The following is a 14,767-nucleotide window of genomic DNA, read 5'->3' as shown; positions in this document are numbered from 1 at the left end:
AACAAAAAACGACTTTATTCAACTATTAATTTTCTTCTGTGTGGGCCTCTGTGAGTTCACGTAGTGTAACAGCTCAGCGCTTCTGGGTTGTTCGTCAGAACGTCGGCTCACTATTGGCCAACGCTGGTCATGTGTGTGATGCTGGCCAATAGTGAGCCTACGTTCTGACGTTGCGCTGCGCTGTTACACTACGTGAACTCACGTCAGAGGCCCACACAGAAGAAAATAAAGAATTGAATAAAGTCATTATTTTTGTGTGTTTTTCGCACAAAAATTATTCTCATCGCTTGATAAACTTGAGCCACTGTAGTCACTTGGACTATTTTAAACATTGTCTTTACTAACTTTCTGGGCCGGCAAGTTACGATCCCATGGAGTGAGACAGCTCTCAGATTTAATCAAAAACATCTTAATTTATGTTCCGAAGATGAACGAAAGTCTTACGGGGTTGGAACAACATGAGGGTGAGTAATTACTGACAGAATTTTTGGGTGAACTAACCCTTTAACCCCAGGTTGCTCCATAAAGTGACTGTCCCTGTTTTCAAGTCACTTTAAAGTGACCTGTCACCTTCTAAAGTTTGTAGTTAATGGTTACGTTTATATTTATAGTTGAACACTAAGTGACAATGCCCACAAGTAATTGATGACAGTATCTGATAGGGGAAAAGTCCATTTGATGTAGAGCGGAATGCTGTCGTAAAGGCATCTACTGGTGACCTTAAGGCGAACTGACCCTTTTTAACCAGCCAAACCCTGACAATAAGGTTTCATGTAAATTCTCAACTATACTAGAGAGAAAAGCGTGAAAGACACCACAATCTTTTCTGCATGAACTAATGTATTCCAGTAAAATGTACAACCAAATTATTCTTTGACTTCTGGTTTCTCTGCATATCTTGCCAAATAAATGTACTTAAATATACATTACCATTCATAAGATATTTTTTTGGATGAAATTAATACTTTTATTCAGCAAGGATTCATTAATTCATCAAAAGTGAGATTAAATCCATTTATAATGTTACAAAAGATTTATATTTCAAATAAACGGTGTTCTTTTGAACTTTCTATTCATCAAGAATCCTGAATTGTTTTTTTATCATGGTTTCCACATATATATATTAAGCAGCACAACTGCTTCCAATATTGATTAAAAAAATTAATAATAAATGTCTCTAGAGCAACAAATCAGCATATTAGAATGATTTCTGAAGGATCATGTGACACTGAAGACTGGAGTAATGATGCTGAAAATTCAGCTTTGCCATCACAGGAATAAATTACTTTTTATAATATATTGAAATGTAAACAGTTATTTTAAATTGTAATAGTATTTCACAATTCTATATTTTTGATCACATAAAAGAAGCCTTGTTGAGCATAAGAGATTTCTTAATAAAGCATTTTAAATATGTTTACCAACCCCAAACTTTTGAACAGTAGCATACTGTATGATACAATAGAAATTAGTATCTTATAAAAGAATCCAATATATCATTTGTATAATGATGAATGCATGATTATGTTCACACAAACAATTAATTGAGAGAAGAACTACAATAAATCTGTTGGGACCTTGTCTTCACTGCTTCATCTAAGTACCAATAATTACATACTGTTGATCTGTCCTGACCAGTATACCAATATATTATAGTGACAATCCTCATACACAAAATATGACTAAATCATACATGGCAAACTCTGCACAGGCCATGCAACAACAACAAAAAGAGAGAGAAAAAAGAAGTGTTTCCCTTTAGGTTAGAGACAAATAAAATGTGCAGTGCAAGTGATATTCAGGAGCAGGATTGAGAAAAACTTTGGTATAATATATTATTATACTAACAAATTATATTCTCTAATTGAGTTGATTACATCCAGGTATTTTATACTTATACTAATGCTACATTAGCATTATGTGTATTTATAAGTAGTTAATATGGAGGTTTGAAAAAGACAAGATTGACAGAATTAACATAGGAAAACAAGCATCAGCACTTCTGTTTTTTCAATATGCAGAGGGCCAGTTCATCACCGGTTCAATATGACATGGCCTTTCTGTTTGAAGGGCCTCGTGGTTTTGTTGCCGCTGCACCCTCAGATAATGGCTGCGATGGTAATTTTGTCCAGGCTCAAAAGGGCAAACCTGGCATTTGCTGTAATACATCCTGCAGAATAGCAATTATATCTGTATTTGGGTTTAAAAATAGTTTTCATGCAGATAAACTGGACATGCATGAGGAATTCATGAGACAATACCGTTCCTGCATGTGGCAGCGCTGAAGTTATCAATACTTTTGGAATCTAATTCATTTTAGTATATTAAAAGTGTATTAAAGTAGTAGTTTCTCTTGCTTCATCTATCATTTTAAGTGGAATTGTTCACAGAGCTTGTCGTAGTGCATTATGCGATTGCCTTATATGTGAAGGATGCAGTAATGTTGAATTTGGCCAAAATATTGTGGATAAGATCCAGAAGTTTTTGTCCAGCAGAAAATGACCAGCATATAGACTAACCTTACATAAAAAAAAGTTTATTCAAGTCTGCTATTAGCATACTTATTTTAAACTAAAAATAAGAACATAAACTTTCAGTCTACTTTTTATGTATAGCATATTGTAATATTTCACAATATTACTGCATTTGCTGTATTTTTGATTAAATAAAAGAAGCTTTGGTGAGCATAAAGTGATATCTTTTAAAACTTTTGAATGGCTAAATTAGCGTATTGTCTGTTTTCCAAAAGACACCATTACACCTTTTGTTTATGATGAAATATGTTCAAACAATCAATCAATTGATGTTGATGGATGAACCACAACATATCGGTTAGGACTTTATAGACACTTTGAAAACGTGTGGGCGTATCAAAAGGTAGAGTTACCTGTCAGTGAGATTAATGGTTTTATGAAAGGTGCAAGACGAGTTTAACCAGACTGTTTGAACCGTAAACTTCAGCATCCTGTGATTATGTTGTGACTTTCTGCCCTTTCAAAATTATGATGCTACCCATTAGCACAGGGTTGCGTTACTTTGTCCTTCAGAATGTAAAGAGAGAAAGAGGGTCATAAGTTAATCACAGCGTTCGGAAATATAAATTCCACAGGAACATTCAGTGGCTCAGAGTGAGCAAAAAGCATAAAATTAAAATGTTGGCAGGGCAGTTTCTCCTTTCATGTCATTGACAGCATCCATTTCCTTTGCTCCCAAACTCTAAAAGAGATTTACTTACTGAATAAAATTGTATGAAACCCACACATACCACAGGCATATATCATTACATCACTTTTGATATATCGCTGCATGGTAAATAAAATGTATACATTTATATTACGTAAACATTTTATTGATTAACATCGAATTTATAATAATAAATAAAATAATGTAATTTATATGGTCGACCAAAGAAGTTGAGTGCACGTGCTCAGCATCATATCCAGAGGTTGGCTTTGTAAAATGGACGTATGAGTGTTGCCAGCATTGCTGCAGAGGTTGAAGGGGTGGGGGGTCAGCAGTGCTCAGAACATACACCGCAAACTGCATCACATTGGTCTGAATGGCTGTGGTCCCACAAGGAAGCCTCTTCTAAAGATGATGCACAAGTAAACCTGCAAACAGTTTGCTGAAGACAAGCAGACTAAGGACATGGATTACTGGAACCATGTCCTGTGGTCTGATGAGACCAAGACAAACTTATTTGGTTCAGATGGTGTCAAGTGTGTGTGGCGGCAACCAGGTGAGAAGTACAAAGACAAGTGTGTCTTGCCAACAGTCAAGCATGATGGTGGGAGTGTCCTGGTCTGGGGCTGCATGAGTGCTGCTGGTACTGGGGAGCTAGTTCATTGAGGGAACCATGAATGCCAACATGTTGAAGGGTGTGGGTTTTGGAATAAACTACTGCTTCAATGTATGTGCAAAGATTTTACTTTGTTATAGAAGTTACCAGTGTGATTACTGAAATATTATTTTCACGTATTCTCTAATGTCTGTATTTGATCTCTGAATACCAGAAATGAAATATGGAAAGATGTTATGTTATGTGTCAATACATTCCTCTCTTTTTCAAGGGTACTCTGACAACTATGGTCACAGGGGTCATTGAAGTCTATAGTTTAAGGGACCATTTCTTTGTTAAAGCTTTACAATACTGCATTACACTAAAGTATCCTCTCCTTGAGAGAAAAAACGCATTATCTTGGTGTTTTGAGACGACTCTCCTGTTTATAGTTAGAGCCAGGCCAAATCCAACCTTGGAAAAGCTGTGTGTCTGTTAGTCTTTTTGGTTGCAGGTTAAGAAACCACTGGCATTACTGGAGATTGACTGAGTTGCTGTTTGGGACAGGCTGGCGCCCAGCAACCCAGAGACCTTGAAGGTCACGACGTGCCTAACTTCAGGGTCCGAGTGTCAGCTGCATAATCAATGCTTCAATCTATCTGTATATGTGTGGAAAATTCTTAGCCAATGAGAATAATTCATCCTGAAGCAAGGACGTAGCTTAGACCTTGGTGAAGGGTATAACTGCTGTGATCTTTGTAACTGTAAGCGGGGCGGCCTACGAACTTCATGTGAGTCTTGAAGCTGACTTCTGCTGATGAAACTGCAAACTATCTTCAGTAAATCTCCGGGTAAAGACTCTGGGTCTTCATTCATCATATCTAGTTCTGGGTCTTTGACTGTAAAACCCCTTATGTACTGCGACATACTGAAGCAGAGCATGATCCCCTCCCTTCTGAAACTGGGCCGCAGGGCAGTATTCCAACATGATAACCAGCCCAAACACACCTCCTAGACGACCACTGCCTTGCTAAAGAAGCTGAGGGTAAAGATGATGGACTGGCCAAGCATGTCTCCAGACCTAAACCCTATTGAGCATCTGTGGGGCATCCTCGAACGGAAGGTGGAGGAGCGCAAGGTCTCTAACATCCACCAGCTCTGTGATGTCGTTGTGGAGTGGAAGAGGACTCCAGTGGCAACCTGTGAAGCCCTGGGGAACTCCATGCCCAAGAGGGTTAAGGCAGTGCTGGAAAATAATGGTAGCCACACAAAATATTGACACTTTGGGCCCAGTTTGGACATTTTCACTTAGGGATGCACTCGCTTTTGTTGCCAGCGGTTTAGACAATAATGGCTGTGTGTTGAGTTATTTTGAGGGGACAGCAAATTTACACTGTTATACAAGCTGTACGCTCACTACTTTACATTGTAGCAAAGTGTAATTTCTCAGTGTTGTCCCATGAAAAGATATAATAAAATATTTACAAAAATGTGAGGGGTGTACTCACTTTTGTGAGATACTGTATACATATATGTATATATATGTATATACATGTACTGTATGTAACGGAGGCCAGCTAGTAGATGCTGTGCGAGTAAACCTCACTCCTCTGATCTCAATAGGCGCTCTAGCGACAGATGCTAGTGGCTGCACTCTTAGCCTCCTTGTTAGAGCGCCTGAAACCAGGGTTCGAGGCCCGCACAAAGCGGGGCGAGTAGGACCCGGGATGAGGGGTTACATATATCTATCTATCCATGTGATTGGCTCAATCTGTGATTACCTGTGGTAAAAAAAAATTACCGGTAACACTTTAATTTGATGGTGCCTTTTGAACGTGCTGTTGACTATAAGTAACTTTGCAACTATATGTCAACTAACTTTCATTGGAGTATAAGTAGACTGTTTGCTTAATATCTGCAAACACTTTATTGTGATGGTCCTCCAACAGACACTCTACTAACTATAAGTAATTTTGCAACTACATGTCAACTTAATCTAACCCTAACCCTACCAGTCTATTAATACTTAACTAACTCTCTAATGAGAGTTAGTAGACATGTAGGTGCAACGTTACTTATAGTCAACAGAATGTGTTAAAGGGACCATCAAAATAAAGTGAAACCAAATTACCTTTAGACCAGTTGCCCAAATGGCTCAGAAAATATAGCAGCATTTGTTTGCCAATGCCACTTTGTTTACTATTTTTAAATGACATTCAGACATTTATAGATATAACTTAAGTGTCCAAATACTTTTCGGGGCCCCTGTATTCAGCATATTATTTGAGAATTAGAAATTACAGTTCTCAGATTTCTTTTGTGATTTGTGAAGGGAAATGTACAGTATAGCAAAGTCACCTAATGCATCTAGTACGGTATTACAGAGACACATGTAAGTTTGCATAATCATGTGAACAAACATCAGGATGAAAAATAAATCTGTTGGGGAAATTGTGCTGTTTTCTTGTTTTGTTTTGTTAAAATAGCCTACAGGCAAAATAGCCCATGTCTATTCATGACCCATGACCCAAGGTCATTTTCATAGGAATTTTGTTGCATTAATGATCTAATTTCAATATCAGAACAAGGGTTGAAATTCGGAAGATTTATACTTTCTGGAATCAAGTTATGACTCACATCCCCTACTGAGCCACTATACTGTTAACCTGCACTACTTTCCTCTATTCTCATCTATTCACATGCAGTGCCTGAACAAAAAAGATGGCTAACTTCAACTCAGACCATGCTAAGTTTGCAAAACTCAAATTTCATTATCAACCCAATGTGACATTTGGTTTATTTTTCGAGGCCAATGAAATGACTGGCGTCTTCTTCTCATGTGTGATACATAATTTTAAACATATTTGTCAAAAATCATGCAAAGACATAATCTGTCGCTGTTTTTTTGATAAATAAGTCTTTATTTTTGCGAGCAAAGGTGGAACCTGACCAAAAGCGGCACAACAGAAACACATATTTGGTAACCAGGCCTGCAGCGGTCCAGAGCTGACATTCATGACATCTGCTGTTATAAATACCATTTGCTTACAAGAGTAGAAAAACTATAGAAATATCACTGTACAATATGTACACAGCCATTTATCCTCATTTTTTGCAGAATATGTGATTTTCATTCACAATGTTTTGTGAAAGGAAACTCCACGAGGCGGTGAAATGAGTGGGAAAGGAGTTTGGAGCACAGTTAGATTAATCATTATGAATGGCATGAACCGAATGAGCAACATTAAAAAAAAATAGGAAAGCAAATCAAAAATAAAAGGCTTCTGTGAAAGCTACTGATGAGGCCTGATACAGAAACATGTTGTATAAGATGTAATTTTTGTATATGACTGTATATGTTTGTTATAATGACCATTATGAAGCTCGTTACAAATGTATACTGTACGAGTGAATGGAGTCTTTTTATAATGGATCCTGGAGAGATACCTTTGCTCAAGCAGGGTGTGAACGCTCTCCCCTAATTGCTCTATAGCAGGAGTGTCCAATCCTGCTCCTGTCCTGTAGAGCTCCAAACCCAATTAAACACACCTGGACACCTGGCTATTGAAGGTCTTATTAGGCAACTAGGAACTTCCAGGCAAGTGTGTTGAGGCAAGTTGGAGCTAAACTCTGCAGGACAGTGGCCCTCCACTTTGATGGCGAGAGTCTTTAGCAATTATGCTGCTCTCGTCTTTGCATCCTTTCTTTGAAGTTGAGGGTTTCATTCTCCCCCTGGAACTTGTGGTATATCGAAGGTCATAGTTGATATACTCCCTTTGGTAGGCTACTCCCTTAAGAATTTGTCAAAGTGCTGACATAGCTGGGCCATCTTCCCTTAGAGCTTTGCTCTTGGGACCTTATAAGGCAAACGCCTGTCCCGCATGGGAGGGAGGAAGGTTGAATTGGCTGGAATTTCCCTTGAGATAAAGCATAGAAGCTTGGGTATCTTTTCTTGCTATTGGGAGATATTGGCTAATGCTGGGGCCACACCAAAAGATATTTAAAATCTAAGATTTTCAAAATGTGAGAGACCACAAACATGAGGACAAAAAATCCTAGATTTAACAGTTTATCTCCTATAGTGTGTGGTGTGCCGTGATGTGAAGAAGACATCTTCGCAAAATCTCGTGAGACTTCATAATAAACATGGCGGACGATAGGCAGGAAGAAATTGCTATGATAGAGTTTGGAATGCTTTTGAAAGAACATTCACGGGAAAAAAAAAAAAGGATTTGGGTGAAGTCGTGTAGACGGCGACAGCATGGACTTTACATTTAAATGAGCCATGACTGTGGTTGTTTTGCTTCCGTCTTTAGTCAGCTCGCTTTCTGATTGGGTATCGTCTCATTCCATCTGACAATCAACAGAGTATGTGCACGTTTGTCCTCTGGGTTCTCCCCACACATTGGGATTTCTGATTCACGATCGGGACGGCTCTGGCGTTCTTCCGAGCAGGTTCGGTCACACTTAACACACCTCACACCACAGGAAAATCTGATAAGATAATCTTTAGAACCATCAAGATAATCCGGACTTCACTTAGGATTGTGGGAAGGGGAGAAACCGGCTCGAATATCTTGTGATGTGGCCCCAGCCCCACCAAGTTGTCTTTGAGTCATTTTGGATGCGACCTTGGGGTTGACGCGCTCGGACTCTAGCTATAGTATGTAATCCGTAGAGTCAATTTAGGCTTTTCCCACTATGTTTGTGCATATTCACAGCTAAGTGAGGAAGGCATTCCCTCAGCATGCCATGGGAAGTGCCTTTCCACATCAAAGAGAAAACATCTAGGTTAGGACAGTTCGCTGAGAAGGGAACAAGATGCTCCGTCACGTCCTAGGGCTTGCCTGCATGTCTCCTTCAGACAAAAGAATTGATGACTTTTAAACTCACAGGTGCTCTGCTTGTGACAATGACTGCAGTCAGCCAGTGAATCGGTGTGTTTGGTATATGTGTTTCAGACACGGTCACGATGATGGCGTTCCCCATAGCGGCAACTCCATGACGCAGCATCTCGTTCCCCTTCTCAGGGAACCAGGGTTACATAAATAACCTAGACGTTATGAAATAAATCTTACTGCACTTGAGTATTTACAGCATGTGCTATAAGTTTAAAGCATGTTATAAAATATTTTATAATTCACTGATGTATACTTATATATACTCACATTGGCAACTCGTTTGAATGCACATTAATTAGGAATATCTAAAATAGAATTTAAATGATTAGTTCACTTCAGAATAAAAATTTCATGATAATTTACTCACCCCCATGTCATCCAAGATGTTTATGTCTTTCTTTCTTCAGTCGAAAAGAAATTAAGACATTTTGAGGAAAAAATTCCAGGATTTTTCTCCATATAGTGGACTTCAACGGTAACCAATGGGTTGAAGGTCCAAACTGCAGTTTCAGTGCAGCTTCAAAGGGCTCTACACGATCCAAACCGAGGAATAATTGTCTTATCTAGCAAAATGAGTGGTCATTTAAAAAAAAAATATATAAAAATGTATACTTTTTAAGCACAAATGCTCATCTTGCAGTAGCTCTGCGTTGTGACACGCATTACGTAATCACGTTGGAAAGGTCACACGTGACATAGGCAGAAGAATTGCGGTACCATCTAATTTTCTCCTCCAACTTCAAAATCGTCCGACATCGTTGTTTTACCTTTTTTTTGTAAAGGGCATTTAAAGGTATAGCGGAGGATGTTTTACTTCCTGGTGGGTAACCTATACTATTGGTCCTCCTAATTGTCAATCATTCTGGTGAATCAATCAAACTTTTCAAAAAGTGGAGAGGGCGGGTCTTATCTAAAATTTGGAAAGATCCTCCGCTATACCTTTAACTTAGTCTTTGCATGTTCGCTTTGTAAGCACTGGATCGGTTCTTTCGCCTATGTTGCAATTGACCTTTCCAATGTGATTACGTAATGCGTGGCGTGGCGCATCGCAGAGCTACTGCAAGATGAGCATTTGTGGTTAAAAAGTATATAAATCTTTCTTTTTTATAGAAAATGACCAATAATTTTTCTAGAAAAGACCCTTATTCCTCGACTGGGATTGTGCAGTCTTTTGAAGCTGCGTTGAAACTGCAATTTGGACCTTCAACCCATTGGTTTCCGTTGAAGTCCACTATATGGAGAAAAATCCTGTAATGTTTCCCGCAAAAAAACGTAATTGAATTTTTGAATGAAGAAAAAACCTCCGGTTCTTGGCCAGACTAGAATATTTCTAACTTTGCCTTTTGTTTTTATGATACATTGATGGTGCAACCCTCTGCAATGATGTTGATTTACATGACGTGTTTCCTTTCATCCTTTTTTTTTTTCTTTTTTTTTGCAGCACAAGGGATTCTGGGATACATTCGAGGTTCTCACGGCAGGAACTTTGTCTGTCCGCCGTTGCACTTCCAGCAAATACAGCACAGTTCATTGACCCAGACTGTATGAATCTTCATGGCAAGTATTTACTGATAATAATTGCCAAAAATCTTGGACAGATCGAGCACTGTGTACACAGGGAGGCCATAGGGTACAGTTCAGAATACCGATTGATGGGAAATCTACAGTAAAGTTTGGTTTAATTCATTACTTAAATCACATTCGACAGAACGGGCCACATGAAACGAAATGTAAATAAGCGTAATGAACTGATTAAAGAAAAACAAAGATTTCTCCCTCCACAGAATCTAGGAAACGTTCAGAAAGCTAATCAGATGATATCCAAAGTGTCTTACAAATGAGTGCCATGAGAGAGATGGAATGTGTGATAAGCCTTTCAAACGAAGCATCAGAGGTGAAGATTGTTAATGAATTCTCTTGCTCACAGGGTTGTTTGCTCTAATTATCCGGAATGTGAATTATTTGGTAATTATCAAAGCAGCAAATCATTCGCCTACGTTGAAAATTACATGAAAATGTGCCTCAAAGCAGGGTGCGCTGAAAAATTAACAATTCTGCGTTGGTTAACGACTTGTGGAATTATGAAATCAGCTGTTATGTGTGTGTGTGTGGGGGGGGGCTTCTTTTATGCCATAACGTGATGGTAAACACGTCCTGTCATAAGTAATTAAATCCTTTGCATTTTAATCAGATGCTTCTGAGAGGCATGTTGACTTGCAGCGGGTTCAGGTTATTGTTGACGACATGCTTTCATGTAACGCTGCACAGCTCAATCAGCTCATCTTCCTGCTCTACAAATACTAATGATCAAACACTCCCACAGTAAGGGAAAAAGAATGAGAACAAAGGTTAAAAATGAAGAACAAACATTATTACATTGCATATTGCTTATAAGATAATGTGCATTCTACAGGGCCTCTAAAGGGACATGGAATCATTTGATTGAATTATTTTCCTGTTTATCACTGTAAAGCTGCTTTGAAACAATCTGTATTGTATAAAGCACTATAGAAATAAAGGTGACTTGACTTGAATCGTTCTCTCGCGTTCCCCTGAGAAATTTTGCATTCGCTCGCAAAACCTTTGCATTATCTCCCAAGCAAACGCAAAAGCATTGAAATGTAATTTTTCTTCCATCTCATATTTTTTCCATCACCATGTCCCTTTAGGGGCTCCGTAGTTATAGTTTTTTTTTATAGTATTCCTGTAGCTCAAACAGTTGTGCCAGCAATTCTAGGGTCATGGGTTCGATTCTCAGGGAACCCATGAGATGAACTGATAAAATGTATAACTTAAATGCAATGTAAGTCACGTCTGCCAAATGCATAAATGTACATTTTCATAAATATTATATATAGTGGCGTTTGACTATGCAAAACTCACTGCCACAGTGGTAGGGTGTTGACAGTGGTCGCCAATTTTATTATCATCCATCAGATGAAAATCATAAGTTTGATTGTGTATGTGCACAATGCACAAATTATATCTCTAACTTATTAGGGCCTGAGCACCGATGGCCTGATGACCCTCTTGGAATTGCTCCGTTTATTGAGTATTTGTAATTGTAATTGTGATGTTTGGCTTAGCAAACGCCACTAATAATGTCTGCTGATGACTTGTTAATACAAGTTTCAAATCTTAGACATTACTCACAAAGAAATGCACAAGCACATCCCACCTGTCTGCCCTCCTCTTACCTCTCCTGTATGAGTCTGACTAATGCAATCATTTATTATGCTGAAAGATAAAGTTCAACTAGTAATGTCTGTCCAATGGGTAGAAAATGTCAGCGAGTTCATTTGACTGTCCTGAGTGCAAAGAGTGATGTAATTAAACGAGGGTTTGTGTGGCTGCATACCTGACACAGGCTCGGGCTCATCATGACAGAGACAGAGCATAGTTTGGGCGAGTGTAAGCGTATATTTGTGTATGTTTTACATTACGTAAAAGGATGAAGTTACCTGGGCATTGAAGTAGCACATGCAGTGATGTGGCACAGAAGAGAGAAATGAAAATAAAGATTAAATGAAGTAGATATTAAAGGTGAAGTGTGTAATTGCATAACTAACGACTGTTTCCAAACAGGTTTCTCAAACAATTGTTCCCTTCTCATAGTGCAGCATTTGGTTCCAGAAGTAAATATTCTTTCCAGCTGGTGAGAATCTGTTATTTTAGAACCGCGTTCGATTTAGTGTTTACTGTTGTCACGTGTGTCTACCTCTGTGCTAAGGGTATATCTGTACTGTATGCACATTTGTTTTGCTAGTGTTATCCTCTGTACATACACTATCATTCAAAAGTTTGGAGTCATTAGGATTTTTTTTTAAGTCTTTTATCCTCACAGAAGCTGCATTTATTGAATCAAAAACACAATAAAATAGTAATATTGTTAAATATTATATTAATTCAAAAATAACTGTTTTCTATTTGAATATATTTATTCCTGTGATCAAAGCTGAATTTTTCAGCATCATTACTCCAGTCTTCAGTGTCACATGATCTTTCAGAAATCATTTTAATATGCTGATTTAGTGCTCAAGAAACATTTTATATTATTATCAATGTTGAAATGCTGTGCTGCCTAATATTTTTGTGGAAAATGTGATACATTTTTTCAGGAGTCTGATGAATAGAAAGTTCAAAATAACCGTATTTATTTGAAATATAAAATAAATGACTTTACTGTCACTTTTGATCAATTTAATGTGCCCTTGCTGAATAAAAGAATGAATTAAAAACTGGCCCTAGACTTTTGAACCGTAGTATAATTTGACAAACCTTAGATTTAGCTTTAAATAGAAAATAAAATGAAAAGATTAAAAGAAGTTTCGGAATTATAAGTGTTAAAATCTTTTGATATTTTGAATTGTTCTCATTTCTGTTTTAAAGATTGAACAAAGCATAATTCAAATTCGTATGTATCTCGTTTCCCTGCTTGATCATTTCTGAATTACACGACCCATAATCCTGAAGAGTTACTTTGTATTGTAATACAAATACTAAAGCGAATAGTTTTATACTGGACTGTCATTTCTGATTCTATTTTGCATTTGCAATCCATCTTGGGATGAGAACATTTGCATTTATTCATTTACCAGATGCTTTTCAAAGTGACTTACAAGTGAGGAACATCATAATCAAGTACTTTTTTTTTACTCCACGAAATACAGTTTTTCCAGCTATCAGGGAATGTTCTCTGGTTGTCTTGGTTCAAGGCTCAGAACACTATTTTGAAGAATTATCTGAAATCCCTAGAGGAAATAAATGAGTAAAATACCTCTGGAGTCATGGCTGCTGAAAAAGTCACAGTTACGTTCAGTTGTTTGAATAAACAGGTTTCCTCATTCCCAAATCACACCAATGGTTGAGGTAATGTTGCGGTTTCAGAAACAGAGCAGATATTTGGGAAGCCACCATGGTAAATGGCTTGTTTATTGCCTACTTGTCTTTGCACATTTAACTTGGATATTTTAGTATAAAAATGTACACTTCACCTTTAATACAGCATGAATATCTCCAGAATGGTTGTGATGTTGATAGCTGACATGTTTTATATGGAGGACAGATATGGGCTTTGTCTATGCAGATTACGAAGAAGATGCCGCCTCTTTTTGAAATCAAAATCTAACCAAAGGTACCAGTCATATTCTGCATAGACTAACAATGCAAGGGCTCTCTAAACTGAACTCAGTCCGTCGATCATAAGGCCCACAGGAAGCCAGCGTCAAGATTTCCTGTCACGTGACTATGAGGTAAGAACTCGTTCCAGGGCTTGATTGATTGTGACAATGCAGTCCAGATGAGATAATAAGAGAGAGAAAGGCCTTCTGAAGAACAGGAACCCATCGCTGTCACAGCCTATGAAAAGGAAAACAGATGAAGTTAAACCAGCATGAGAAATTATGCTTATTTCCTCCTCATCTGATGGGACACATTTAAAAATATACACACAGAAACACATTAACTCCAAAACCTAGTGAGCTGCCTACCTAGATAACATTTTCAGACATCATAGGTGTGCATTTGACACAAAAGCTGTTTCTAAACGTAGCCAGCAACATCATGCCTTCTTTAGACCAGATTTTAACGCTATTTTTATGCTTACTGTGTCGTGTCGATACTTAGCAACATGCAAACATAAACCATTGGAGTCAACTGTGAGTGTTTGCTGAGTTAATAAAGGAGCATTATTTGTGTTCAGTGAGCCAAATCTGAGTTATTATCATTAACTAAAACTAGAACCATAAAAAACAAATCATTACTAAACATTAACTTAAATAAAATATTAAACTATAGTATAGTCACCTTTAGACATCAATGGTCTCCCTTATACATTCTACTGTCAGTTAACTCTCATTAATTTGCAACTACAGTATACTATGCAGTGTACTTAATACAACTACAGTGTACTATAAAAGCTGTTCATCATATAAAGTAATCATGTCTCTTCAGAAAATTTGCACTAAACCGCTCAATTCATATGGATTAGTTTTATGATCTCTTTATGAACTTTTTGAAGAGTCAAAGTGGTAGTTGTCAATGGAGGGACAGAAATCTCTCAGATTTCATCAAAAAGATCTTTATTTGC

At 37.7% G+C, this 14,767-nt stretch overlaps 1 protein-coding gene across 1 annotated transcript in view; it reads right to left on the bottom strand.

Annotated features, from left to right (window-relative positions):
* Positions 1-13,576: 13,576 nt before the first annotated feature.
* Positions 13,577-14,767, bottom strand: part of ksr2 (kinase suppressor of ras 2) — a 118,319-nt gene continuing 117,128 nt past the window's right edge. Inside the window, exon 23 of the mRNA XM_082170807.1 lies at positions 13,577-14,037. Within this exon, the coding sequence (XP_082026933.1) occupies positions 14,031-14,037 (7 nt within the window). The 3' untranslated portion in view covers positions 13,577-14,030. The remainder of the gene's footprint in view (positions 14,038-14,767) is intronic.

Source organism: Leuciscus leuciscus, assembly GCF_965113295.1.
Source record: "Leuciscus leuciscus genome assembly, chromosome: 5".
NCBI classification, from domain to species: domain Eukaryota; kingdom Metazoa; phylum Chordata; class Actinopteri; order Cypriniformes; family Leuciscidae; genus Leuciscus; species Leuciscus leuciscus.
Note: the sequence above shows the minus strand (reverse complement) of the source record. Positions and strands in the feature narration are given on the sequence as shown.